Below are 25,884 nucleotides of genomic sequence, written 5' to 3'. Positions count from 1 at the left end.
CTAGTAGCACACAAACCCACTAACACTCTCAAACAAAATCTGACAAACTTAAAAGACCCAGTACAACCCATGGACAAAACCAATGTCATCTACAAAATTCCATGCAAGGACTGCCATAAATACTACGTAGGACAAACAGGAAGAAAGTTAGCCACCAGGATACATGAACACCAGCTAGCCACAAAAAGACACGATCCTCTCTCTCCCTCGTAGCCCTACACACGGATGAAAAAAAACCCACCAATTCGATTGGGACACACACCTATCCTGGGACAGACTAAGCAAAGCCATGCCAGAGAATTCATAGAGGCCTGGCACTTCAACGACAATACCATCTATCAACCCCTCAGAAAACAAACAGGAAATGACATTACCACAAACCCCAGGAACCCCATCCGGGACAAACATATAAATAGAAAGCAGGAGACAACAGCTTCGCTTCACTTGGAGGTCGCCACTGATGTTACCTAGCCAGGTAATGAAATGTCTGGATATCAAACCTACAGCTCAGCGAGCAAACCCATACCCTAAACCTCAACCTGAGCTACAAACCTTCACAAACCTTGCATCTCTCAGAATTTTGTGTTTTAATAAGATTCATTCTTCTAAACACCAATGGACAAAGGGCCAACCTGCTCCATCTTTCCTCATAAGTGAAAACCATCATCCCAAGAAACAGCAGAGCAAATATTCTATGAACTGTTTCTAATACAATTACAAGGAAATTCATGCTATCCACTGTGCACCACACTCTTGACTCTGATCTACAGTCCTCACTTTCTCCTACATGGAATAGATAATGCAGTAAATCAAAATCTGGGCACAGAAGAATACTGACTTTGACAGTAACTGTGTACCATTCAATTGTTTGATTCCTGTTAACAGTTAATGGAATTGAAGAGCCATACATAGCCTTTGAGGTCAAAAGGAAATGACATATAAAAAGTACTAGTTGTTTTTAAATTATGCTGTTAATAAGCATCATGATGGCTAGGTGAAGCTGGTTTTCCTGACATGGAAACACTTAGGTAGCTGTTTCATTGGTGAAGTATGCATAATCATCAGTAATATAGTCATTCTAGTTGGTACAGTGCAAGATAATGTGGATTATAGCATATCCCTTACATAAGGAGACCAACAGTGATAACAGTTCTCTCATATGGTGTCTCCAATGCCCTGTACAGTTGGAGCAAGATTTCCCTACTTACAAACTCCATCACAATACCTTACAGCATATACAGAGGAACCTCGATTATCCGAATACCAATGATCCAAAAATCAGATTGTCCGAAGGAGATCTTGAGGTCCCGATAGAAACATTATATTAAAGATCTGTTTCCAACAGCGATCGCGTCTTTTGCTTACAGTGATTAAACAGGCACTGTCTCCAAATGACTGACCTCCCGCCCTCTCTTACTCCTCACACTTTCCCTGGAGTTCTACAAAGGGGTGTACCCTTCCCCCAGATAATCTCTCCAACATTGTCCTGTACAGAGCAAACATGGAACCTGTCAAAAAGGTGCAGTTAAATGCTGCGTCTGTGTGTGTGCGTGTGCGCGCTGTTTGGAGACTTACCCCAGAGGAAAGGCATTTAATCAATTAACCGAATAATCGATTACCTGAACGAAATAGTGCCCGCCCATCTCGCTTGGATAATCGAGGTTCCCCTGTATCTGTTTATTCAGTACCTTTCTGGCTTAGATAATTCTGGGTCGAGTGTGGTGCTGGTGCTGGAAAAGTACAGCAGATCAGGTAGCATGCGAGTAACAGGAGAATCTACGTTCTGGGCATAAGCCCTTCATCAGGAGGGAGGCTGGTGGGTCAGGGGCTGAGAGATAGATGGGTGGCTGAGAATGTGATAGGTAGATGAAGGTGGGGGAAGAAGGTGATAGGTCGGAGAGGAGGGTGCAGCGGATAGATGGGAACAACAATGGACAGGTCAAGAGGGGATAACTGAAACAAAAGGCGATTATTGAAGCACTGCATAAAATTCTGGCCACCCTATTACAGAAAGAATAACAATTACACTAGAGAGGTTGCAAAGGAATTTTACCAGGAAGCTCTCAGGGCTGGAGCTACACGGGAATATTCCATAGTTTGGGTTTGTTTCTTTGTATCAGCAAAGTTTGAAAGGGAGCCAATAAAGATATATAAGGTGATTAGGGGCATTGATAGAGTCGGCAAGGCAATTTTTCCATCAATACAGGGCTCAATGACCAGGAGGCATAAATTTAAAATAAGTAGTAGAAGGCTAAGAGGAGAGCCAAGAAAAAAAGTGTCATATCTGACTCAATGATAATTCTGCTTCTCTCTCCACAGACGTTACCAGACCTGTTAAGTTTGTCAAGCATCATGTGTTTTGGCAAGCATAACGTTTTTGCTCTTACATTCTATTCCTCAGCTAATAAAGACAAGTATCCCATGTGCCTTCTTAACCACTATCTACCTGTCCTGCTACCTTCAGGAATCTGTGGATATGCACTTCTGCAAATAGCTGTTTCCTGTCCACTTGGGCCAAATTATACCTTAGCTTTAGTGAAACTGCACCTTAGCTTCGTCAAACTGTACCTCAGCTGAGTAAAATTTGCTTTTTCCTAGTCTCCCAGAACTTCTAATCTTGGTTCATTCCCATCCTTTTTCCATAACTATCTTAAATCTAACTGAGTTATGGTCACAGGATATAGTCAATCTATTTGCATTTACAGAAGAATGTGCAAACTATAGGTTAAAGGAATATGATAGAAGTTCACTAAAGCAATCAATGTTTACTTAAAAGATCAACAACTCATAAATCCAACACTATTTAGTTAACGAGCCAGAATCCGACCATTTGTTGCAATTAGCATGGTTCATCTGGACATATAAAATGGTGACTGTACAAGTGCAGTGAGAATATACCACAACTCACAAATTAATATAAAGAAGAAAAAACTTCAATAGCTCAGTTGGGAAGTGTAACTCAAAGAACAGGTTCACCCTTGAATTACCCTGAATTTTCAGGCAGCACAACAGTTTACATCATCCCTAGCTGGACTGAAGACTAAAATGATAGCTGAAGTTCCAATACTGTTCAATACCCAGTGATCTCTATGAAGAGAAGATTAGGATGGTGTTGTACATTGAAAGGCTACTGAGTGAGATATCAGAGCGCTGCTGTTGATACACCAAAGCAATTGGCCACACCATATCATAGACAGAAACCCTGTACTCATTTTAGAGAATCTTAATATATTGTCTTGTTTTACAGAGTACATGACAAGGTCCAAGTAAGTTTAATTTACTGGTGTAGCATTAAAATTGAGACATTACCATCTGACTATTGCTTTCAGTACTTAGAGTCGAGTTCAGAAAATAAATACAGAATCAGCGTGGTCAAGCATCATTCCTGATGCTTAGGGGAGATAATTGAGAAAATGAACAGCACTGACTAAATTACAGCTTGAGAAAAAGGATCAGTCAACTTACTGAACTAACAGCTTCTACATTAGCACCAGCAAGGCAGAGGTGGCGGACAACATCAAGACTCCCGTTGTTTGCAGCTAAATGCAAAGGCGTTCGTCCATACTGTAAAAGAAAAACATTTAAAAGCAGGTAGGGCATTAATGCTTTTCTAAAAAAATGTGACTTCCACTACAATCCATTTTTTTCTGAAAGCAGAAAATGTTTCATTGCTTACTTACTCCCTACTCACCACCTCTCTTCCACTTCTAGACATGCTTAAAGGGGAGCTGACCTTTAGGTAGTCTCAAAGTCTGGGACTGGGAATTGGCAGAATAAAATCAATCAGGGCTTTCTTTATTGAGACTATCCTTACAACCTTGAATTGTATGCTACAGGCTGGCTGAGATGACCCTCAAATTTCACAAATCCACTAAAAACTCACCTGCCCAGCCTTGGTACAGGGTACACCAACAGTCATTATGTTCATGGAAGGGGCACTGACATCTGTGGAATGAATACTGGATTAGTGGTGCTGGAAGGAGCACAGCAGTTCAGGCAGCATCCAACAAGCAGCGAAATCGACGTTTCGGGCAAAAGCCCTTCCTGATGAAGGGCTTTTGCCCGAAACGTCGATTTCGCTGCTCGTTGGATGCTGCCTGAACTGCTGTGCTCTTCCAGCACCACTAATCCAGTATTTGCTTTCCAGCATCTGCAGTCATTGTTTTTACCTCATCTGTGGAATGAAACCCAGTCATTTCACAAGTAAAGGTAATGAGGCAAAGACAGGGGTAGAAAAGAATGATGCCCTATGTTGATTTATTTCCTTACATTCAACATTGAATAAGTTATGATTTGGAGATGCCGGTGTTGGACTGGGTGTACAAAGTTAAAAATCACAACACCAGGTTATAGTCCAACAGGTTTAACTGGAAGCACACTAGCTTTCGGAGGGTCACTCCTTCATATCACCTGATGAAGGAGCGACACTCTGAAAGCTAGTGTGCTTCCAATTAAACCTGTTGGACTATAACCTGGTGTTGTGTGATTTTTAACTTTGAATAAGTTAGGCTGATTAGAAATGGTGTGAGCGTCAAAGTGTTGTAGCAGCCAACAATATTTTGAATTTCAGAAATACTTCAGGGATACTGAAAGGTCTGTACAATATATTGGTTAATAATTAATTGAAATGCTGTTTGCTGTTTGCAGTTCTGGGATGTCTATTTTGGCAAGCATAGTTAATCCATATGGGACAAATGCAGTAGATGATACCAAGGTTGGGAAATTATAACTATCAGGAGAAACTCACTACTCAGACTATTTAAACAGCAGTAAATATGGCCAGGTCAAACTAGTGTTAAGTAGTCATTAATGTAAGATTAGGAGAAAGTGAGGACTGCAGATGCTGGCGATCAGAGTCAAAAAGTGAGGCGCTGAAAAAGCACAGTAGGTCAAGCAGCATCCGAGGAGCAGGAGGGTCGATGTTTCAGACATAAGCCCTTCATCAGGAATATAAGACTGACATTTAGAATGCAAAAAGGGCCTAACAAATTTCTTTATGCAGAAAACAAAATAGTTTTCCAATGGCAGTGATTGAATAACATTACATTTTAAGAGAAAATTAAGCAAGAACTATAGAATGGTCAGGTCAGTAGAGATCATTTTGGATCGTAAAGAGCTAGTTGAGACAACGTGCTGAATTAGTAACTTACATTGTAAACATTTATGGCTAGATTACTCTTCAGAATAAAACTAATCTCTAAATCACTAAAAGCATGAAAGTATGATAGTAACATCATTAGCTCAATGTTTATAACACAAAATAACGCCAGCAAACTTTAGTTGCTATTTACTACAGGAAAGTAATTCAGTGCTTTGTATATTTAGGCATTAAAAGACATTGTAAAATAAAGATACACATACAACTTTTACAACAGCGAGGGAATAGCACATCCTACATTCATGCCTATCTCAATGACTGGACACTAAAAAAAACTGTCAGAATATCCTGACAGGACAGAAGTTAGCCACTTCAGCCGAGCCAAAAATCTTTTAATCTCAGTTTTAAAACTTGAATTGACTTAACTTCAATAGATTTTTGAGAGAAAATTCCAGATTTCCACCACCTTTTGTGTGAAGAAATATTTTTTGACATCACCACTGAAATGTGTTCGAATGTTATCAGACTTCTTGCCTGGGACTTCCTTAGCAGATGAAATGGATTCTCCCTGTGTGTGTCCATCAAATCTTTATTCTCTCATACTCAAGTAACTATAAGTCTATGCAACCTGTAACTGATTCCTGGGATTAGGGAATTATACATTGAGGACTAACAAGGTCAATGTTTCCTAGAATTAAGATGCACATGAGGCGACTGTTAATGATTTGCTGATATTAAAGATACATAGAGAATGGGCAATGTTTAATGACTGGGATCACATATAAATAGAGTAGGAAAAGGGTTTTGTGGTGCAAGAGTGCCCCTACCTCTGGGCCAGAGGTCTAAGTTCAAATCCCACCTGTCCCTGTACTGTAACATGCCTGAACAAGATGTTTAAAGATGTAGACTGGGTTAGGAAACAGGCATCTGTAATGCTGCATTTTGGGAATACATCTACAAATAAGGAAAAAAAAAGTTGTCTTGATTTATACTTTCAACACTATCTGTCTTGAATCCATTTAACACAACTAACAAACATGTAAAATTCCTCTGAAGTCTGGCATGACGAATGGTGAGGGATTGCTTTTCTTGCAGGAGAAGTCTGAAAGTAGAGGTTACAGTTGCAGAACAAGGGATTGGGCAATTAGAAGTGAGGTAAGGAGACATTTTCCCACTCAAAAGAGTTCTGAATCTGAGGTATTCTTTACCGCAGGGGCTGCGGATGCTCAATTATTTTAATTTTTAAGACAGAGATCAATAGATTCATGGGATAATAATGGGATTGAAGGATATGGGAATAGCCTAGGAACATTGAGATGAGGTAAATAATAAATCATAAACCTACTCAATAGCAGAGTAGGATTGAATGGTTTGCTTTATCTCCTATTTCATTAGTTCTAAGCAGTCTTCATAATTTAATCTTAATACTATTCTGGTAGTGGGTAACATGGCAAAGTCCCTATATCCCTAATATGCAGGTTTTCACAACATAACCATCTACAAATGAGTAGGTGCTTTCCCCTACCTGAATCATTCTGTAGAAAGTAGTAGAGTGATGATGCGTCAGATTATATAGCTAACGCACCATAATGTTTGACAAATGAAAAAAAAAGATGCAAAACTAGTAAAACATGCCTGAAGGCAAAATTACTGAACATTTCAATTCTGACCATTTGAAGCTTTGTCAGTAGTACAAAAATATCTGCATACCATTTAACAAAACTGAAATGGTTTTAAGCTATATGAAGTTGGATGATCCAAAATTTGAAAATCTCTTGATAGAAATGCATTTCGCAACAACGTTTTAAAAAGAGTACATTTTTAAATATCCCAAGGCGTTTCATAAGACAGTTAGCAACTACAAAAAGAATCATGTAAGGAGGATATCAGGATAAATTATCAAAAGCTTGGTCAAATATGTCAGTTTAGAATTGTCTTAAGGAGGACAGAGCATGAATTAAACTCAAGGGAATTCTAGAGTTTAATGCAAGTGGTGAAGTAACCCAAGTTGGGGATACACAGTGTCTCTATTTGGAAAGATGCAGAAGTTTGCAGAGTAGCATTTATCACACAACAGGTTCAGGCAAATAGCTTCCACGTTGCTGCACACATCTAAGGGGGACCACAGTGCTGTTCAGGATTACAGGAGAACTGAAGTCCATTATTCTCTCCACCCAGTGTCTAACATGCCTGAACAAAGAATATTATCCATCCAGTAGTGGATAGGGTTTCCCTTTACTAAAGCATTGGTCACATAAAAACTTGATTAGTACAAGGGTTTTATTTGCAAGAAGCTGCAGGACTATGAATACAACAGAAAATCTGATTGTCACACAATGAATTATATGTTAATACAGAAAACCTTTAATGATGGTGTTATTACCTTATTAGTTAGATCAAGGTTGCAATTTGCATCAGAAAGAGCCATAACAATAGCCAAATTGCCATCTTTGCAGGCTACATGTAGAGCTGAATTACCATGTCGATCTTGTACATCTATGAAACATCCTTGGTTTAGCAGATATTTCACCACTTCTATCTGACATCTTCGTACTGCTAGGTGCAGAGCTGTGTGACCATCCTGAAAAAAATTAAATGCAAACTTATACAGCTCTGTGAGAAAATACACTGGAATAGAAACTAGTATTTGTTGAGCTTAATTTTCAGGTGCGAAATGGGTACAAAGTAATACAATTTAGCATTGGGATTATCTGCACCCAATCTGTGAAAGTGCTGGTCCAACAATCAAAATCCCAGGCCTATTTTAAAATTACACTGGAAAGTTGTCTAAAATAGACTGTGAATATCCATGTTAGGAGACTGAAATTTATTAAAAAATTCTTCTGATGAATTCATTACCTCAAGGAGGGGTAGGAGCAGTTGAGTTTTTCAAGATTCTTCAGCATCTACTGCCCAGATATAAATTCTTTTCCCATGTAACACAAAAGTTCTTCTCTAACTCAAGAGATGTTGAGTCTCTGCAACCTTTATTTACACCTAAGAATGGACTCAAATCAATTTTACCCAATATAGAGTGGAACCTCATTATGGCAAGGTCAACTCTCTTGTTGAAACATAATTCTCTTTTATGAAAGAGATGGATTTATGAAAAGCCCATACAATGGTAAACTATCCCTGTAAACCCTAGCTCTCATGCAGTTCGCAACTAATGGTACACTATATAGAAGTATGAGAAATATATAATCCAGAAATACCCCAATAACGGGTGCCAGCACTTTCCCTGAAAACCTCTCCATTACAAATATTAATAAATACAGAAACATTTTAATCCATGTACCACTTGCTAAAAATGTTGGCCATCAATATTATATAATCAGATTATTTTAAAACAAAAAGGTCTTTCAAACATATCCCAATCAAGCCTTTGTTTCTAAACTTTGTAAAAATAGGGATTTGGAAGCAAACTGCAACTAAATTATTTACAATTAACCTAATTATTTGTAGGTTTCAACCTCTTTAACATACTGCCGAACCTTGGTGATTTAGTTCATTTTCAGCCCTTGAGAGCAAAAACTATAAAGCATCCACAGTCACCAATTTTTCTTCCCAATTTGCTCTATTCGTTTTTCCTGGTTAGTAATTTTTCTCCTTCCAACCATTCTAGTTTAGGGTTTCACCTGCTTCCAGACAATTATTCTTAGGTCAGTGCTTTGTTTTCTTGCCCAAGTTCCAGCCATCAGCAGCAGAAATGCTGGCAGATTTTCCATAACATGGATAGCTATTCTGCAATTAATTGAAGCACCAATATTCCTGCACATGAACATCAGCACAGAGAAGTGATTACGTTTAACACTTTGTTAGTGTGTCAGCCTAAGTGAGTCACTGCTGAAACTACTTGAGCCTACTCTTCCTTTGCAATGGTGAGAATAAATCATCTAGGTTACGACTTCACAGTTTCCAATGGTTTTGTGCGTGCAAGTTGATCTGCAATGGATGGAAGTGAGCAATCTTAAAATGGAACCTCATCATATCCTCATCCAACTTCTGCTTTGCAGGAATTGAAACCAAATTTTTGCTGGTCTACATGGCTCACAATTATAGAATTCTTTTATATCTTAATATGCAAGTGTGGAGGAAGAAAAACCATCTTGTCAACATCATCAAGAATTTGGCTCAGGATCTTTTCTTTCTTGATGTTGCAGAAAGCATTGTAAGGATGTGATTTAATTCCTTCACTTGCATTTCCTCCATGGAAAAAGTAAACTTGTCCTTTTGGAACCCCAGTGGTTTGATGACCTGTACAATCTCACTGACTGCGAAAGTTTGAAAATCCAAATGACCATTTGACAAACCAAGACTTCTGCAATTTACAAGCTGTTTCTGCTTACTTTGGCTTTTGCGGTAATTAAGATCATATGCTTGCAGCCAATACAATACACAAGTCAGTGGGTGCAGAAATGTCAAACAATGTACAGCAACCAAATTTACAAATGTTACATTACCATTGCCAATCTTCTGAAAATCTGGCAAATGTTCACTTACTTCTTTTATTTATTTGTTCGTAGGATATAGGTGTCACTGGCTATGGCACGTTTAATGCCCATCTCCAACTGGCTTTGAGGTGGTGACAGTGAGCTGCTAGTTTGAGCCACTGTAATTCATGTGGAATGGGGCTATTAGGAGGGAGTTCTAGGAACTTGACCCAGCTCGTTGAAAATAGATATTTAGTGATGCAAGTAGAATAGCAGAATCAAAATGCGCTCTTACAATGTAATTTATTCATTCTAAATTACAGAAGATTGCCATCCAAGTGCCATTCCACCTGCTTCTTTTTCTAATAATCTGGCTCTTGCCCTAGTGTGAAAATTATTCACTTGCATTTTCTTTGTATTGACAATTCTGTTGCTGGGATGAGAACCAGATTTAACAAAATAAACATGGATGTTTTCACGTTTGTTAGTTTCCAACAGTGTTAGCTTAAAAAGTGTTAATGTAAAAGTGCTCATTTTTCTTAAAGAAGAAATTTCAGTAGGAAGAAACCAGAATCGCACTTTAAAAACAGCCTGCAGAGAATTGCTTTTCTCTCACAGAATGATATTAAACATGGGAAATGACTCATGTGCTAATGCTATAAGTATCAAGATCAGAGCAACATGACCAATTTTGCAATACCACTTTGTGAGAACAAATGTATGCAATAAAGGGCTCCTGTAGATACTGAAAAAGAACATTACAATATACTAGCAGTCATTGCTGGCAAAAGGAATCGTTATTGGTTTTGCTGCCAAAATAATATTGGTCAAACATAGCCAATATTCAAATCATATGGAGATGCTGGTGTTGGACTGGGGTGGATAAAGTCAGAAGTCACATGACAAGTTTATTTAGGTGACTTCACCTGATGAATTGGAGATGCCGGTGTTGGACTGGGGTGTACAAAGTTAAAAATCACCACCAGGTTATAGTCCAACAGGTTTAATTGGAAGCACACTAGCTTTCGGACGCTCCGAAGACGCTCCTGATGAAGGAGTGCTCCGAAAGCCTGTGACTTTAAAATCTGTTGGACTACAACCTGGTGTCATGTGACATCTGACAAATTCCAATTAACTTCCTTCATGGTTATCTGAAAAGTGTACAGAAAAACATATCAACCACAGAATGCAGACTAAGATCAAATCATCAAAAATAAATAATGAATATTACAAAGCCGGATATTCAAACGTGTAATATACTCAGAACTTACTGTGTCAGTTACATCGACATCTGCATTATGTTCTATTAAACATTCCACAATTTCCACAAAGCCTCTTGCTGCTGCAGTCAGGAGGGGAGTCTCTCCTTCTTTATTTCTAATATGAACAGAGGCATTAGCTTCACAGAGTGCCTTGGCTACAGCATAGTAACCATGCCAAGATGCACAGTGTAAAGGGGTTTCTTGGTCCTAAAGAAACAAACAATAAAAAGGATTACAACTGATAAACTTTGAATAAATTAAGCACAAAAAAAGCATCAATTGATAATGAAATTAGAAAATCTACATCAGTGTTCAATAATGTAATGGCGCAATTGCATGCGACTAAGTAGACTCAGTGATGAGTACTTAGCATCATTTTCCAGCAGAATGTAGAGTCTCAAGTCAAAATTTTGAACGGGATCCCTGCAATGCAACCAGTACTCCTGACTTGTGCATGTATTACTGTACCAACTAAACAGTGACTGGAAAATGGAATAAGTTAAATGTCTAGCATAAATTCTCTATTGGATTGAGCATTGCCAATATTCCACTGAAAATCAGTCAAACCTTATTCACGTATTGGTAGGGATCTACTATGGTGCAATGAATCAAAGTTGTAGACATGAGAGCACTTACCAACTCTGAATGGAACCAAAGTTATAATCAGATCACATCTAAATAGCAGAAATAAATAAGCATTTCAAGTATAAAACACATGGAAGGAAACAGAATAAAGCAACTGTAGCCGAGATCTTGCAGTCAGTGACAAATGACAGCACATGTTCCTGACATTTAACGTGGTGCCAAACTGAAGGGGATCTCTCAGCATCTCATAACAATAATGTCATTAAGCAAGATAAGCAGCCAATTGCATCTAGGTGACTTCACAAATCAGAAGATAAAATGCACTGATTATCCCATGCATGTATTCAAATTTGATAGAGTAAAATAAATTAATAGAACTACACAAGATTAAAAAGGTAGAATCTAAAATATTAAACTTTTTAAAAGGTATTAGAATTGTAGAAATCACCATAAAGTGATCCTAGAATTCTAGGCAGATCAGCTCACGTGGTTGAAAAGTGCTGTATCCAAGGCATCTATATCCCACAGGGAGTGTCAAAATTCTGTTTTATTTTTCAAAGGATGGAAAGAAAATAAAAGTGCACCAATCAATTCACTGAACTAGTAACTGCAATGCACAAAGTGAGGCAAGGCTCAGAAATTCAAGGCTCAATTCTAGCTCTCTGTTCAAGTTGCAGCCAAGACCACAGACACGGAAACAAAAAAATCACCCATAATCTCCTCTCCTTACAAATTATCTAGTGGCCCTTGCCACAGTGTAAATATGTAGATATTGCATAGGGGGAGAATTACATTTGGTCTCACAAACATCTTGTTAACAATTGCCAATGGGAAAACACAAATAAACCATTTCTGAAAAGTATCGTTCTGCAGCACCATGAACAAATTAGGGAAGGAAACAACAAAGATCATTCACTCACTTGTTTAGAAGTTATATTCACTTAGGTGATAGAATGCTGTATATCCATTGGCGGGGTTCTAACATGACTGCTTGTCAAATTTTAAGTTTGCATGAATCATTGGCTACAAAAAGCTGGAATAGAAACTAATTTTGTCATATTTCTATATAATGTCTTCAATCAGTTCTTTGATATTTACAGAGGTTCATTGCCGGTGGAAGTTTCAAACTCTACCTGATCTGCTTGTGTTGGCACCTGAGCACGATATAAGAAGTTTCCAGGAGGTTCAGCATATTTCCTTGCAGAAAATTGCCACTTTAATCTTTACATGTTGCATAGTACTCAAGTCTAAGAACATCCATAAGGAATTGTGGGTGTGATAGATTTTCCTACCAATCAATGATACAGCACAGGACAATTCTTTTCTTAAGTGGTGTAGCAGCAAATACTGTATTGCACACAGAAAGATGCATATTTGCAACTGAGAGTGATCACCTTGTGTTTCACTGCCTGAAAAAGGGCGGCAGAAGTAGAAAACCTTCATCACATTTAAAACTGCCAGCCATTTGAGAAAAAACATCATTAGTAGTCAATAGATGACACAGAATTGTTACTTCAACCTCACAAACCGATAACTATGTAAACTCTACCAATCATTGTTTCTAAAGCAACCAGATTAGGAAAGATCTCTGAAAAATGATGAGTTAGCCGATCCAATTAAGCTAGTTGTCGAGACTCAAGTCAGCCTCACTGTTTCCAGTATAGTTAAAAAGAAAAAGATCCTGTTCCAGATCAACTCCTAATAGTTCATATCGTAAAGTATTACGTAATCAGTTGGCGAGAGTGTTAAAGACAAAGCACTGCAGACTCTGGAATTTTAAACAAAGATAGAATGCTGGAATGCATAGAAATTTCAGTAGCTCGGATAGCATGTGCAGAGAGAGAGAAACAGAGTTAACATTTTGAGCCCGACATGACTCTTCCTCAGAACTCTAAAGAGGAGTCATACTACACTTGAAACATTAATGTTGTCAACTTGCCTAGGAAAAAAAAAATGCATCTTGTCTTCAATGGGAAGCCCTTAACTTTGAACTCTTATTCAATTATGTTTATGCTTCAAAATAAGCAGACCAAGGTTAAAGTATTTCATAAACAGTCTTGTTCATGTTCTGTACAAACTGTAGCAAAATTTCCCTACTTTTATATTCCATTCACACTGCAGTTAACAACAAAATTCCGTTTAGCTTCCAAATCCATTGTTGCACTTTAATACTTGTTTTGTAATTCATGTACTGTACTAGGGTACTCAGATCTTTCTGTACTACAGTTCTGCAATCTCTCTTCGTGAAAATAAATATGAAGAATGGCCATTTGGCTAAAGAATTAGAGAGCTGTGGCAACCACAGAACAGTGCTCTGACAAGAATCTTCTTGAAATAAGGAATTTATGTAAACTAAATGAAAGGGACACAGTCATAAACTGTTGAATTCAATGTATTTCTGTCTACAAAGTCACACACAGCTAACAAATAGGGACCATTTTAAAAAATGCATCAATAATTTTACCTTCTTCTAGAACTTGCTTGTGAACAGTACATTCATGGTGATTACTTTCAGAATACAAAGACTATTTTTCAAATTTCAATTGATTACTCAGACTTAGTTCCTTAATAATCTCTTCAGACAAGAAACGATCAGAAGAGGAAGCAAAATTGGATTATATTTTGACCATTAGTTTTATTCCAGTCCGATTCCACAGTCATCATAATCCTGAATTAAAAATTGAAAAAACTGTGGATGCTGTAAATCAGAAACAATAACAGAAGTTACTGAAAAAGTTCAGCAGGCCTGGCAACATCTGTGAAGAGAAATCAGAGTTTTGAGTCCGATGACCCTTTCTCAGTTCAGATGGTAGCTTGGAAAATGTTGGTTTATTTGCAGAAGATAGGATGGATGGGGGTGGGGGGGTGTGGGGTGGGTAAGGAGTAAATAATAGATGGGGTTAACACCCAAAGAGAGAAGAGCAGTTGGACAGACAAAGGAGTAGGCAATGATCTGGCTAGGAGGATGATTTGATGTTAATAGAGACTGTAAGTGGTTAACAATAGATAATGTGCAATAGTGATAACAAGGCCTAGTGTTTGGGGTAGGAGGCTTGGACATGGAAGAGTCTAGGCCCTAAAATTATTGAACTCAATATTGAGTCCAGAGTGCTGCAGGGTCCCCATGCAGAAAATGAGGTGTTGTTCTTCCAGCTTGCGTTAAGCTTTGCTTGAACACTGTGTCAAGCCCGAGATAGAGATGTTGGCCAGGGAACAAGATGGTGTATTAAAGTGGCAGGCTACTGGAATCTCAGGGTCAATTTTTGCAGGCAGAATGTAGGTATTCTGTGAAGCAGTCACCCAGTCTATGATTCGTTTTCCCAATGTAGAGGAAACCACATGTTAAACAGCGAATGCAACAGACTAAACTGTGAGAAGTGCAGGTGAAGTGCTTCACCTGGACCGTATGTTTGGGCCCTTGGATACCGAGGAGGGAGGAGGTAAATGGGCAGGTGTTACACCTTCAGCAGTTGCAGGGAATGGTGCCGCAGGGCGTTGTTGGGAGTGAACAAACAATGGACCAGGGTGTCCCAGAGGGAACTGTCTCTGCGGTAGGTGGACAAGGGAGGGGAGGGGAATACGTGTCCAGTGGAAGCATCTCGCTGGAGGTGGCGGATCTTCTGGACGTTGTTGCTAGTGGGATGGTAGGTAAGGACAAGGGGAATCCTATTGCTGTCACGGGAGGGAGGAGAAGGGGTGAGGGTGAAGTGTGGGAGATTGGTCGGACCTGGTTGAGGGCCCTGTCAACAATGGTGCTGGGGACTCCTTGGTTGATGAACAAGGTGGACAGTTCAGAGGCTCCCTGATCAAAGTTGGCCTTATTGGAACATATGTGACAGAGACTGAAGAACTGGGAGAATGGAATAGAGTCTTTACAGGAAGCAGATTGTGAGGATGCATAATTCCAAGTAGCTATGAGAGGTGGTGGATTTATAATGGATATTAGTGGCCAGTCAATCCCCAGAAATGAAAATAGAGATGTTGAGGAAGTTTTTTTGGGGTGGGGGAGGAGGAGTCAGAGACAGATCAGGTGAAAGTGAGGGTAGGATGGAAATTGACAGCGAAATCGATGCATGTTTCCAATCCGCACAAGAGAGAGAAGCAGCACCAATATATCGGAGAAAGAGTTGTAGGTGGAGTCTGGAAAGGACTGAAACAAAGAATGTTCCACCTACCCTGCATAGAGTCAGGCATAACTAGGGCCTGTGCAGGTACCCAGGGTCTGACCTGAAGAAAATGACATGAGTTAAGAGATATTGTTGAGCGTGAGGACAAGCTCAGCCAAGAGGAGGAGGGTAGTGGTGGGCGGGGACGGTTCAGGCCTTTGCTGCAGGAAGAAGCGGAGAGGGCTGGGACCATCCTGGTGGAGGATGGATGCATAAAGGGATTGCACTTTCATGGTCAAGACGTAGCGGCTGGAGCCTCCAAACTGAAAATCCCAAAACTGGTGTAAAGCATCAGAGGATTCGTGGATCTACATGGGAAGGGACTGGACCAGGGGAGAAAAGACCGAGTCAAGGTAGGATAAGAGTTAACGTTTTGGGTCCGGTGATCCTTCATCAGAACTGACGGTAGCTTGGAAATCGTCGGTTTATATGCAGATGATAGGATGGGGGTAAGGAGTAAACGATAGGTGGGGAAAGAGCCCAAAGAAAGGGAAGAGCAGTTGGACAGACAAAGGCGTGGATAATATCAGGCCAACATCTCTGTCTCAGGCTTGCTGCAGTGTTCCAGCGAAGCTCAGCATAAGCTGGAAAAACAACACCTCATTTTCTGCTTGCAGACCCTGCAGCCTTCCAGACTCAATATCGAACTCAATAATTTTAGGGCTTGAACTCTTCCATGTCTTAGCCTCCTACCCCATGCATCAGGCCTTGTTATCACAGTCTGCCATTACATACTACTTATTGTTAGCCACTATCAACCCTCTTAACTGGATCATTACTTACTCCTTTGTCTGTCCAACTGCACTTCTCTTTCTTTGGGTTCTAACCCCCACCTATCATTTACTCCTTACCCTCTACCCCACTCCATCTTCTGCACATAAACTGAGATGTTCCGAGTTACCATCTGTTTTGAGGGAAGGTCACCAAGTTAATGCTGCTTTCCCTCCACAGATTCTGTCAGATCTGCTGAGCCTTTCCATAATCATGAATTAACTGGTTATGTACAAGTTCCACTACAACAGATGATCCACGATACACAAATTTTTAAAGCCGATCAAATTTTACAAGTCTTACCCTGTCTTGGAGATTTGGGTTAACACCAACATTGCAGAGGTATTGTACAACTTCCACATTCCCGTAGCGGGCTGCTACGTGGAGGGCAGTTTCACCAGACTGCAGTAAAATATGAACAAAACTAACATTTCAAAAAACAGGTTGAAATTGAAATGCATGATACTATTGGGAGTTATTTGGCTTCCCTTAATAAAGCACCCATTTCACAGAGGCATTTATAGTCAGCTCTTCTGAACACAAAATATTGAAAATTCTACAATGCTTAGCTATTTAAAACACTAAAGCAGATATAGAATATCTTTGGACAATAATAATATAATAACAATCTGTAAGTTCTTATTAAATGTAGAATATAAGAAAACAACATATCAAAACAAAGACCAGAAAGAAACATAAAGCGTAGGAGTGAGGGTTCCAAGGAGGGGAAACGGTGGCAGACTGAGCAGCAGCAGCAGTAAATGAAAATGCTCAATGGATCCACAAAAAAGATTTTGTAGATACCAGTGGAAATAGATCACCATCTTCAGAAAGCATATTTAAGGCCTTAGAGAGAATGGAGAGGAAAATTACACAAATGGAGGACGAGTACAGAAAGTTAGGCAGGAATTTAAAAAGGGAAGTCCTTGAGGGTAGTAATATTACTCCCGGTGCTACAAGATAGGAATAGGAGGATAGAACAGATGAATGCATGGCTGAGAAGCTGGTGTATGGGAGAAGGATTCAAGTTTTGGATCATTGAAATCTCTTCTGGGGTAGAAGTGACCTCTACAAGGAAGATGGATTGCACCTAAATTGGAAGGGGAGTAATACACTGGCAGGGAGATTTGCTCGAGTTGCTCTGGAGGATTTAAAATAGTAAGGAGGGGGAGTGGGACCCAGGGAGATAGTGAGGAAAGTGATCAATCTGAGACTGGTACAGTTGAGAAAAGATGCGAGACCAACAGTCAGGGCAGACGGGAACAAAGCAGAGAACAAGGTAGGACTGATTAATTAAACTGCATTTACTTCAATGCAAGATGTCTAACAGGGAAGGCAGATGAACTTAGGGCATGGTTAGGAACGTGGGATTGGGATATCATAGCAATGAGAGACATGGCTCAGGGACAGACAGGACTGGCAGCTTAATGTTCCAGGATATAAATGCTATAGGAAGGACAGAAAGGGAGGCAAGAGAGGAGGAGAATGGCATTTTTGATAAGGGATAGCATTACAGTTGTGCTGAGGGAGGATATTCCTGGAAATACATCCAGGGAAGTTATTCTGGTGGAATTGAGAAATAAGAAAGGGTACATCACCTAATTGGGATCGTATTATAGAACCCCTAATAGTCAATGGGAAATTGAGAAACAAATTTGGAAGGAGATTTCAGTTACCTGTAAGAATAATAGGGTGGTTATGGTAGGGGATTTTAACTTTCCATTCAATGACTGGGATTGCCATAGTGTTAAGGGTTTAAATGGAGAGGAATTTGTTAACTGTTACAAGAACATTTTCTGAGTCAGTATGTGGTTATACCTACTAGAGAAGGTGTAAAACTTGACTTTCTCTTGGGAAATAAGGCAGGGCAGGTGATTGAGTTGTCACTGGGGGAGCACTTTGGGGCCAGTGACTATAATTCCATTAGTTTTAAAATAGCGATGGAAAAGGATAGACCAGATCTAACCGTTGATCTAAATTGAAGTAAGGTTTATTTTGATGGTATTAGGCAAGAACTTTCAAAAGCTAATTGGGGCAGATGTTTGCAGGTAAAGGGACGGCTGGAAAATAGGAAGCCTTCAGTAATGAGATAACGCGAATCCAGAGAAAGTATATTCCTGTTAGGGTGAAAGGAAAGGCTGGTAGGTGTAAGGAATGCTGGATGAGTAGAGAAATTGAGGGTTTGATTAAGAAAAAGAAGGAAGCATATGTCAGGTATAGACAGGATAAATCAAGTGAATCTAGATTACTTACAGTGTAGAAACAGGCCCTCCGGCTCAACAAGTCCACACCGACCCTCCAAAGAGCAACCCATCCAGACCCATTCCCCTATACCTAACACTATGGGCAATTTAGCATGGCTAATTCACCTAACCTGTACATTTTTGGACTGTGGGAGAAAACCGGAGTATCCGGAGGAAACCCACGCAGACACGGGGAGAATGTGCAAACTCCACAAAGACAGTTGCCTGAGGCGGGAGTTGAACCTGGGTCTCTGGCACTGTGAGGCAGCAGTGCTAACCACTGTGCCACCGTGCCGCCCATAGAAGAGTATTCTTAGAAGAGTATAAGGCAGTAGGAGTATACTTAAGCGGGACATCAGGAGGGCAAAAAAGGGGACATAAGAGAGCTTTGGCAAATAGGGTTAAGGAGAATCAAAGGGTTTTTACAAATACATTAAGCACAAAAGAGTAACTAGGAAGAGAATAGGGCACCTCAAAGGTGAGCAAAACAGCCTTTATGTGGAGGTGCAGTGGATGGGGAAGATACTAAACCAGTATTTTACATCAGTGTTTACTATGCAGAAGGACATGGAAGGTATAGAATGTAAGGAAATAGATGGTGACATCTTGAAAAATGTCCATATAACAGAGGAGGAAGTGTTGGATGTGTTGAAATGCATAAAGGTGGATAAATCTCCAGGACCTGATCAGGTGTATCCTAGAAATCTTTGGGAAGCTAGAGAAGTGATTGCTGGGCCCCTTGCTGAGATATTTGTATCATCGATAGTCACAGGTGAGGTTCCGGAAGACTGGAGGTTGGTTAACATGGTTGCATTATTTAAGAAAGATGGTGAAGACAAGCCAGGGAACTATAGACCAGTGAGCCTGACGTCGGTGGTGGGCAACTTGTTGGAGGGAACCTGAGGGATAAGATTTACACATAGTTAGAAAGGCAAGGACTGATTAGGGATAGTCAGCATGGCTTTGTGCGTGGGAAATCATGTCTCTCGAACTTGATTGAGTGTTTTGAAAAAGTAACAAAGAGGATTGATGAGGGCAGAGAGGGGACGTGATCTATATAGATTTCAGTAAGACAAGTTTCCCCATGGGAAACTGGTTAGCAAGGTTAGATCTCATGGAATACAGGGAGAACTAGCCATTTGGATACAGAACTGGCTTGAAGGTCGAAGACAGATGGCGTTGGAGGGGGGTTATTTTGCCAGACCGGAAGCCTATGACCAGTGGTGTGCCACAAGGATCAGTGCTAGGTCTTCTACTTTTCGTCATTTATAAAAATGATTTGGATATGAACATAGGAGGCATACAGAGGAATCTCGATTATCCGAACTAGATGAGCAGGCAGTATTTCGTTCGGACAATTGATCATTCGGATAAGTGATTTAATGACTCGCCTCTGGGATTGTGACGTTTCCTTTTTCCTTGCTTTACCTGCCTTGCTCTCTCTATCTATCTCGCTCTCTGTTTCAGGATTTGTTTATGAGTGGACGCACACTTGTGTGTAAGGGACCTGATTAGATGATGATTGCATTCCCTACAGTGTGGAAACAGGACCTTCAGCCCAACAAGTCCACGCCAACCCTCCGAAGAGTAACCCACCCAGACCCATTTCCCTCTGACTAATGCACCTAACACTATGGGCAATTTAGCATTACCAATTCACCTAACCTGCACATCTTTGGACTGTGGGAGGAAACTGGAGCACCCGGAGGAAACCCACGCAGCCATGGGAGAATGTGCAAACTCCACACAGACAGTCGCCCAAGGCTAGAATCGAACCCAGGTCCCTAGTGCTGTGAGGCAGTAGCTCTGAGCACTGAGCCACCGTGCTGACCTGCAGCATTGCTGAAACCTCCCACCAATGGGAGTGACACAGCAAGCATTTGCTAAGTGTGCTCCCCATTAACAAGACTAGGCAGGAGCACATTCTGCGGGAGGGGCCGCTCCCCCCCCCACCCTCCAAACAACTGCAACTTTTTCACAAGTTCCACCTTTGCCCTTTAAAGGGCAATGTTGGAGAGATTATCTGTGGAAGAGAGGTTTAGGGTACACCCCTGTGTAGAACTCCAGGAAAAGTGTGAGGAGAGATGGGGCAGCGGGGGGAGCGGGCGGTGAGTCACTTGGAGATGGTGCCTGGGCTCCCATCGATGTCCAGGACTGTTCTCAGCAGCATTGTCATTGTAAACAAAAGACGTCATCAGTGTTGGAAACACTATGTAATGTTTTTATTGGCACTTTGAGATCTTCTTCAGATAATCTGACATTCAGATAAATGATATACGGCTAATTGAAATTCCTCTGTAGTTAGTAAGTTTGCAGATGACATTAAATTGGAGATGTAGTGGACAGCAAAGAAGGTTACCTCAGATTACAACAGGATCTTGATCAGATGGGCCATTGGGCTGAGGAGTGGCAGATGGGAGTTTACTTTAGATAAATGCGAGGTGCTGCATTTTGGGAAAGCAAATCAGAGCAGGACTTATACACTTAATGGTGAGGACCTAGGGAGTGTTGCTGAACAAAGAGACCTTGGAGTGCAGGTTCATAACTCCTTGACAGTGGAGTCACAGGTAGATAGATTAGTAAAGGCGGCTTTTGGTATGCTTTCATTTATTGGTCAGAGTATTGAGTATAGGAGTTGGGAGGTCATGTTGCAGCTGTACAGGATGCTGTTGGAATATTGCGTGCAATTCTGGTCTCCTTCCTATTGCAAGGATATTGTGAAACTTGAAAGGGTTCAGAAGAGATTTACAAAGATGTTTCCAGGGTTGCAGGATTTGAGCTATAGGGAAAGCTGATTAGGCTAGGGCTGTTTTCCTTGGAGCATCAAAGGCTAAGGGGTGACCTCATAGAAGTTTATAAAATCAAGAGGGACATGGATAGGATAAATAGACAAAGTCTTTTCCTCAGGGTGGGGTAGTCCAGAACTAGAGGGCATAGGTTGAGGGTGAGAGGGGAAAGATATAAAAGGGACCTAAGGGGCAACGTTTTCACGCAGAAGGTGATGTGCGTATGGAATGAGCTGCCAGAGGAAGTGGTTGAGGCTGGTACAATTGCAACATTCAAAAGGCATCAGGATGGGTATATCAATAGGAAGGGTTTACAGGGATATGAGCTGAAAATGTGTTGCTGGAAAAGCGCAGCAGGTCAGGCAGCATCCAAGGAACAGAAGTATCGACGTTTCGGGCATCAGCCCTTCTTTACAGGGATATGAGCAAAGTACTGCCAATTGAGACTAGGTTAGGTTGGGACATCTGGTTGTCATGGACCAGTTAGACTCAAAGGTCTGTTTCCATGCTGTACATCTCTATGACTCTAAAGGGAAATAAGATTTTAGTTATGGGGAGTGACTAGACGAACTGAGATTCTTATCCTTACCTTAATAAGAGATATAAATGAAGTGTTCAAAATTATGAGTAGTTTTGATGGAATAACAAAACATGCTTATACTGGCAGCTGAGTCAGTGACCAGAGAAGACAAACTTATCAATAATAATTGATGAAAGGACCAGAAGTGACACTTGCCCTGCTCACAAAGCACTGATTTAAAGGATGATGGAAGCAAATTCAATAAATAATGTTTGATAGAAAATTGGACAAATACTTGGTGAGGGGTTATCTACAAGGTGATGGGGATATAGAAAGTATAGGGCTTGAAAGGTACACTCATTGCACCCAAATGTTAAAACTGTCTTATTCAGATTCTAAGCAGAACGCAGAATATCTTTGTCCATTAAGATCAAAAATTTTCTACAGCCACCCAAGATCGATAAAAACAAAATGTTCCAAACCAATTACAATGAGGAACAACACGTACCGCCTTCATATAATCCCTTAATTGTAGAAAACATCCCAAGGCACTTTACTGAGACATTAGGAAAATAACTACAAAAGCAGATATTATTAGGGAAGGGTTATTAACTGTGTGGTTAACAGCAAAGTATTAAGGAGAGACTTAGCAGTAGAAAATAGGAAGATTAATGAAGCAATTGTAGGCAACGTTAGAGCTTGGAACTGACGCACAGTTATCAGTAATAGGGCAAAGGAGGTGGTACATAAGAGGCTGCCTCAGGAACAGATTGAATGAAGGGTGGTTTGGAAAGTCAGAAACGGTTAGTTTAATGAAACCGCAAAGAAATTTAAATAGACCAATGAGAAAATTTAAATTTAAGCTGCTGGGGATGTGAGTACTAATGTGCAGCTAGTATGGGGATGATTTGTAGTTAGCTTGCTGTAAGGAATAAAGGAACAAAGTTTTGGACAAATTAGTTTTTATGGCAGCTGGAGGATAAGTGACTTGCATGAGAAGCACTGGAAAGACTGTATCTGGAGATGATAAGTTCATGAACAAAGGTTTCAGCAGTGACTGTGACTGAGGGAGTAACAAACTTGAGTGGTAAGATCTTTTCTGTTGAAGATGGCACAGGGTGAAAAATAGCTTGAAGTAGAACAGAGCAATGATGTTAAGAAGAATTGGATTCATTCTAGGACAGTGACAGGGGATAGAAATGCGGTTGATGACAAGACAGACGCTGAAATTAATGGCATAATGGCCATGGGCAGAAAAGGCTGCTGCAGCGGTGCACAAGGTGGAGTCAGAATTCCCCAGGTCATCCTCTTCATCCTGCCAAACCTCAACCTGTCCCCAATTTTATATAGACCATGTGGGGCTCTTACATGGAGCATTCTTACTGCTGATGGGTGGAGTTCAGAGAGGGGAGAAACCTGGCAGGTCACTGTGCTCAGGCTTTGAGTGGAAAGGACCCCTTAACCACTACAGTCTGTCCCCTGCCCATGCTTTTCCTTTGGTTAAAACTTTACTCACAACTATCTATAAAAAGTATTTTTACTCAAGAACAGTTTTTCAAATCTGAGACTAAAATGGAGATGACAAAGTTGATAGTTTTTCTGAAATTGCATCTTATATATTTTCTACTGAATTTTATGAATATACAGATTAGACAATAAATCTTATGCTTCTCACCATCAGTTCAAATAAAAATATAACTCCATCCAAATACTGTCATTTTGAACTAACTAATTCAGGAACGTATTTACTAATGTAACGAAGGCATCAATTTTAATCTAGTACTATTGTATAAATTTTTTTTTTGCTTACCTTATCCTGTACATTCAATGGACATTCTTTGTGGTGCAAGAATTTTAATGTTTCAGTATGGCCGTGCCTTGCTGCCCAATAAAGTGCATTTGAACCAGACTAAAAAAAATTGAGAATAATTTGTGAAGTGAACTTTATTGGTCTCTGTTAAAGACATCTGAATTCTCAACTAATTCATAAATGTTCATCAAAATAAGAAACCATAAATGACAACCGATTTTGTATTCACTTTTGTAGGAACTTTAGGCAAATCATTTATATATCAAAAACCCATTTCTTTTTTACACCATATTCCAGAATTAGACTTTTCTGGTACCTATAAACCTACGTAACATGTGTATATTGTCTATGATGGTTCAGTGACAATCACTACTTTGGTAGAAGTTCCAGTACAAACCTTGTCTTGCACATCAATCTTTGCTCCCTTCTGGACGAGCAAATCGAGAATCTGGATGTTTCCACAACCAGCTGCCACCATCAGGGGAGGTGTTCCATGCTGCAGAAAGATTGAACAAATTGTGAGAGACAATCTGAGAATGCAGTGGGCAATGATGATTTTAAGTCTCTTATTTTCCTTTTTATTTGACTAGGCTGAATACCTATTGTAGTACGCTTATCTTCCAGCTCAAAGCCAACTGCAGCCCTTGGACCATGTTCCGAATTTCAGCAAGTGCCTGCAGTTCAAGGGAATTTAACTCATTGTGGATAACCTGAAGTCTGAGCTTCAAACACATCAGGGAGGGGCAAGTTACCTGCTCTCTTTGTTCCAGGAGACACCATTTAGTGCCAGGGATTTCAGATCTGCTCCATGGTCAGGAACAGGAGAAGGTGGCTGTAACTGAGGCAGTGATAGGGATCTCAAAGTTAACATCTCTACAACTGCCCAACCGATCTGATGTTCCTGCAGCTTGAGTAGATGACAGAAGAGATCACACAGAGGATGAACAAACTGCCCCAATGCTGTGGTGCAAGGGAGCATTTAAGTGGAAGATACAGAGTTGCAGCAGGGGACAGTATAATTGAAGAATATATGCTATTCTCTACAGCGGAGAGTCAAAGTCCAGGTGACTATATTGTCCCTCCAGTACCAGCATTCAGGAAACTGGCTCTGGGCTGGAGAGGAACTTGTGGTGGGAATGATGGCGGGGTGGGGATGGGTGGGGGGTGGGGGGAGGGTGGGAGTGGGGGTCCAGTTGGATACCAATGATACAGATGGGACTAAGAACGGTAGGGACTAAATTAAAAAGCGATGCCATGGACCTGGAGCAAATTGGCAAAGAGTAACTGAAAACTCAGAGTTAAATAAGTTACTCTGATTACAGATTTGTTAGAGTGCAAAGGGGCTTGGTCTATCCTGTTTGTACTGAATCTCCAAATTGACATCATGACTTGGTGTCATCTTCCTATCTTTTCTACATAACCATTCACATTATTTCTATTGATAAAATCCTCTAATATCCCTCCTGTTCGTCGAATGAACTTGCGCCACCACAATTCCAGGCAGTGCATTTCATAACTTGAACCACTTGCTGTGAGAAAATGTTTCTTCTCAGATCATATGGAGATAAGAAAAAGAAGTCACTTCTGATAAAAGTGGTTTGTAGTTTCCTCGTCTGCGGTTACACTGTAGGACAGAGTATAAATCATGAAATAATAGGTGCTTGTAAGAGTGGTACTATAACAGTTGAAGTTTCAGTGGGGAAGCATTTTGGGAACAGCAATCATAATTCCATAACTTTCAAGGTAAGTCTGGTCCTTGAGTGAAGGTGCTAAATTAGGGGAAGGCCAATTACAACAGTACAAGGCATGAGCTGGAAAAATTGGATTTATGGCAGCTGTTTGAAAGTAAATCCATATTGATCATGTGGGAAGCCTGTTGACCAGGATGTTTCTGCAAGGATGACAAGATTTATGAACCTTGGATGATGAGAGATGAAAGCTTAGATAAAAAGGAAAAGGAAGCATGCATAAGGTTAAGGAAACAGAAATCAAACAAGGCCCTTGAGGAGTACTAAGAAAGCAGAAAAGAATTTAAACAAGAAATTGGGAGGGCAAGAAGGGGCCGTTAAGACAGCAATTCTTGGCCATGTAAACCTAGTGCAATTCCTTGCTACCAACATCACAACTGCATCATACTTCAGGCTCATAGAACACCAAACCATAACAGAAACAATGACTGACTTTTTATCTCTGGTTGGACAAGGTAAAAA

General features: G+C 40.3%; 1 protein-coding gene across 5 annotated transcripts in view; it reads right to left on the bottom strand.

Moving 5' to 3' along the window:
* dapk1 (death-associated protein kinase 1) overlaps positions 1-25,884 on the bottom strand; it is a 258,303-nt gene that overhangs the window by 69,543 nt on the left and 162,876 nt on the right. For all 5 annotated transcript variants that reach the window (XM_072585888.1, XM_072585882.1, XM_072585887.1 and 2 more), the window contains 6 exons: positions 24,072-24,170; positions 23,675-23,773; positions 16,619-16,717; positions 10,803-11,000; positions 7,482-7,679; positions 3,466-3,564 (listed from right to left, as the gene is read on the bottom strand). In XM_072585888.1, the coding sequence (XP_072441989.1) occupies positions 3,466-3,564; positions 7,482-7,679; positions 10,803-11,000; positions 16,619-16,717; positions 23,675-23,773; positions 24,072-24,170 (792 nt within the window). The remainder of the gene's footprint in view (positions 1-3,465; positions 3,565-7,481; positions 7,680-10,802; positions 11,001-16,618; positions 16,718-23,674; positions 23,774-24,071; positions 24,171-25,884) is intronic.

The sequence above is a fragment of the Chiloscyllium punctatum genome, chromosome 2 (genome assembly GCF_047496795.1).
Source record: "Chiloscyllium punctatum isolate Juve2018m chromosome 2, sChiPun1.3, whole genome shotgun sequence".
In the NCBI taxonomy this organism is placed as follows: domain Eukaryota; kingdom Metazoa; phylum Chordata; class Chondrichthyes; order Orectolobiformes; family Hemiscylliidae; genus Chiloscyllium; species Chiloscyllium punctatum.
Note: the sequence above shows the minus strand (reverse complement) of the source record. Positions and strands in the feature narration are given on the sequence as shown.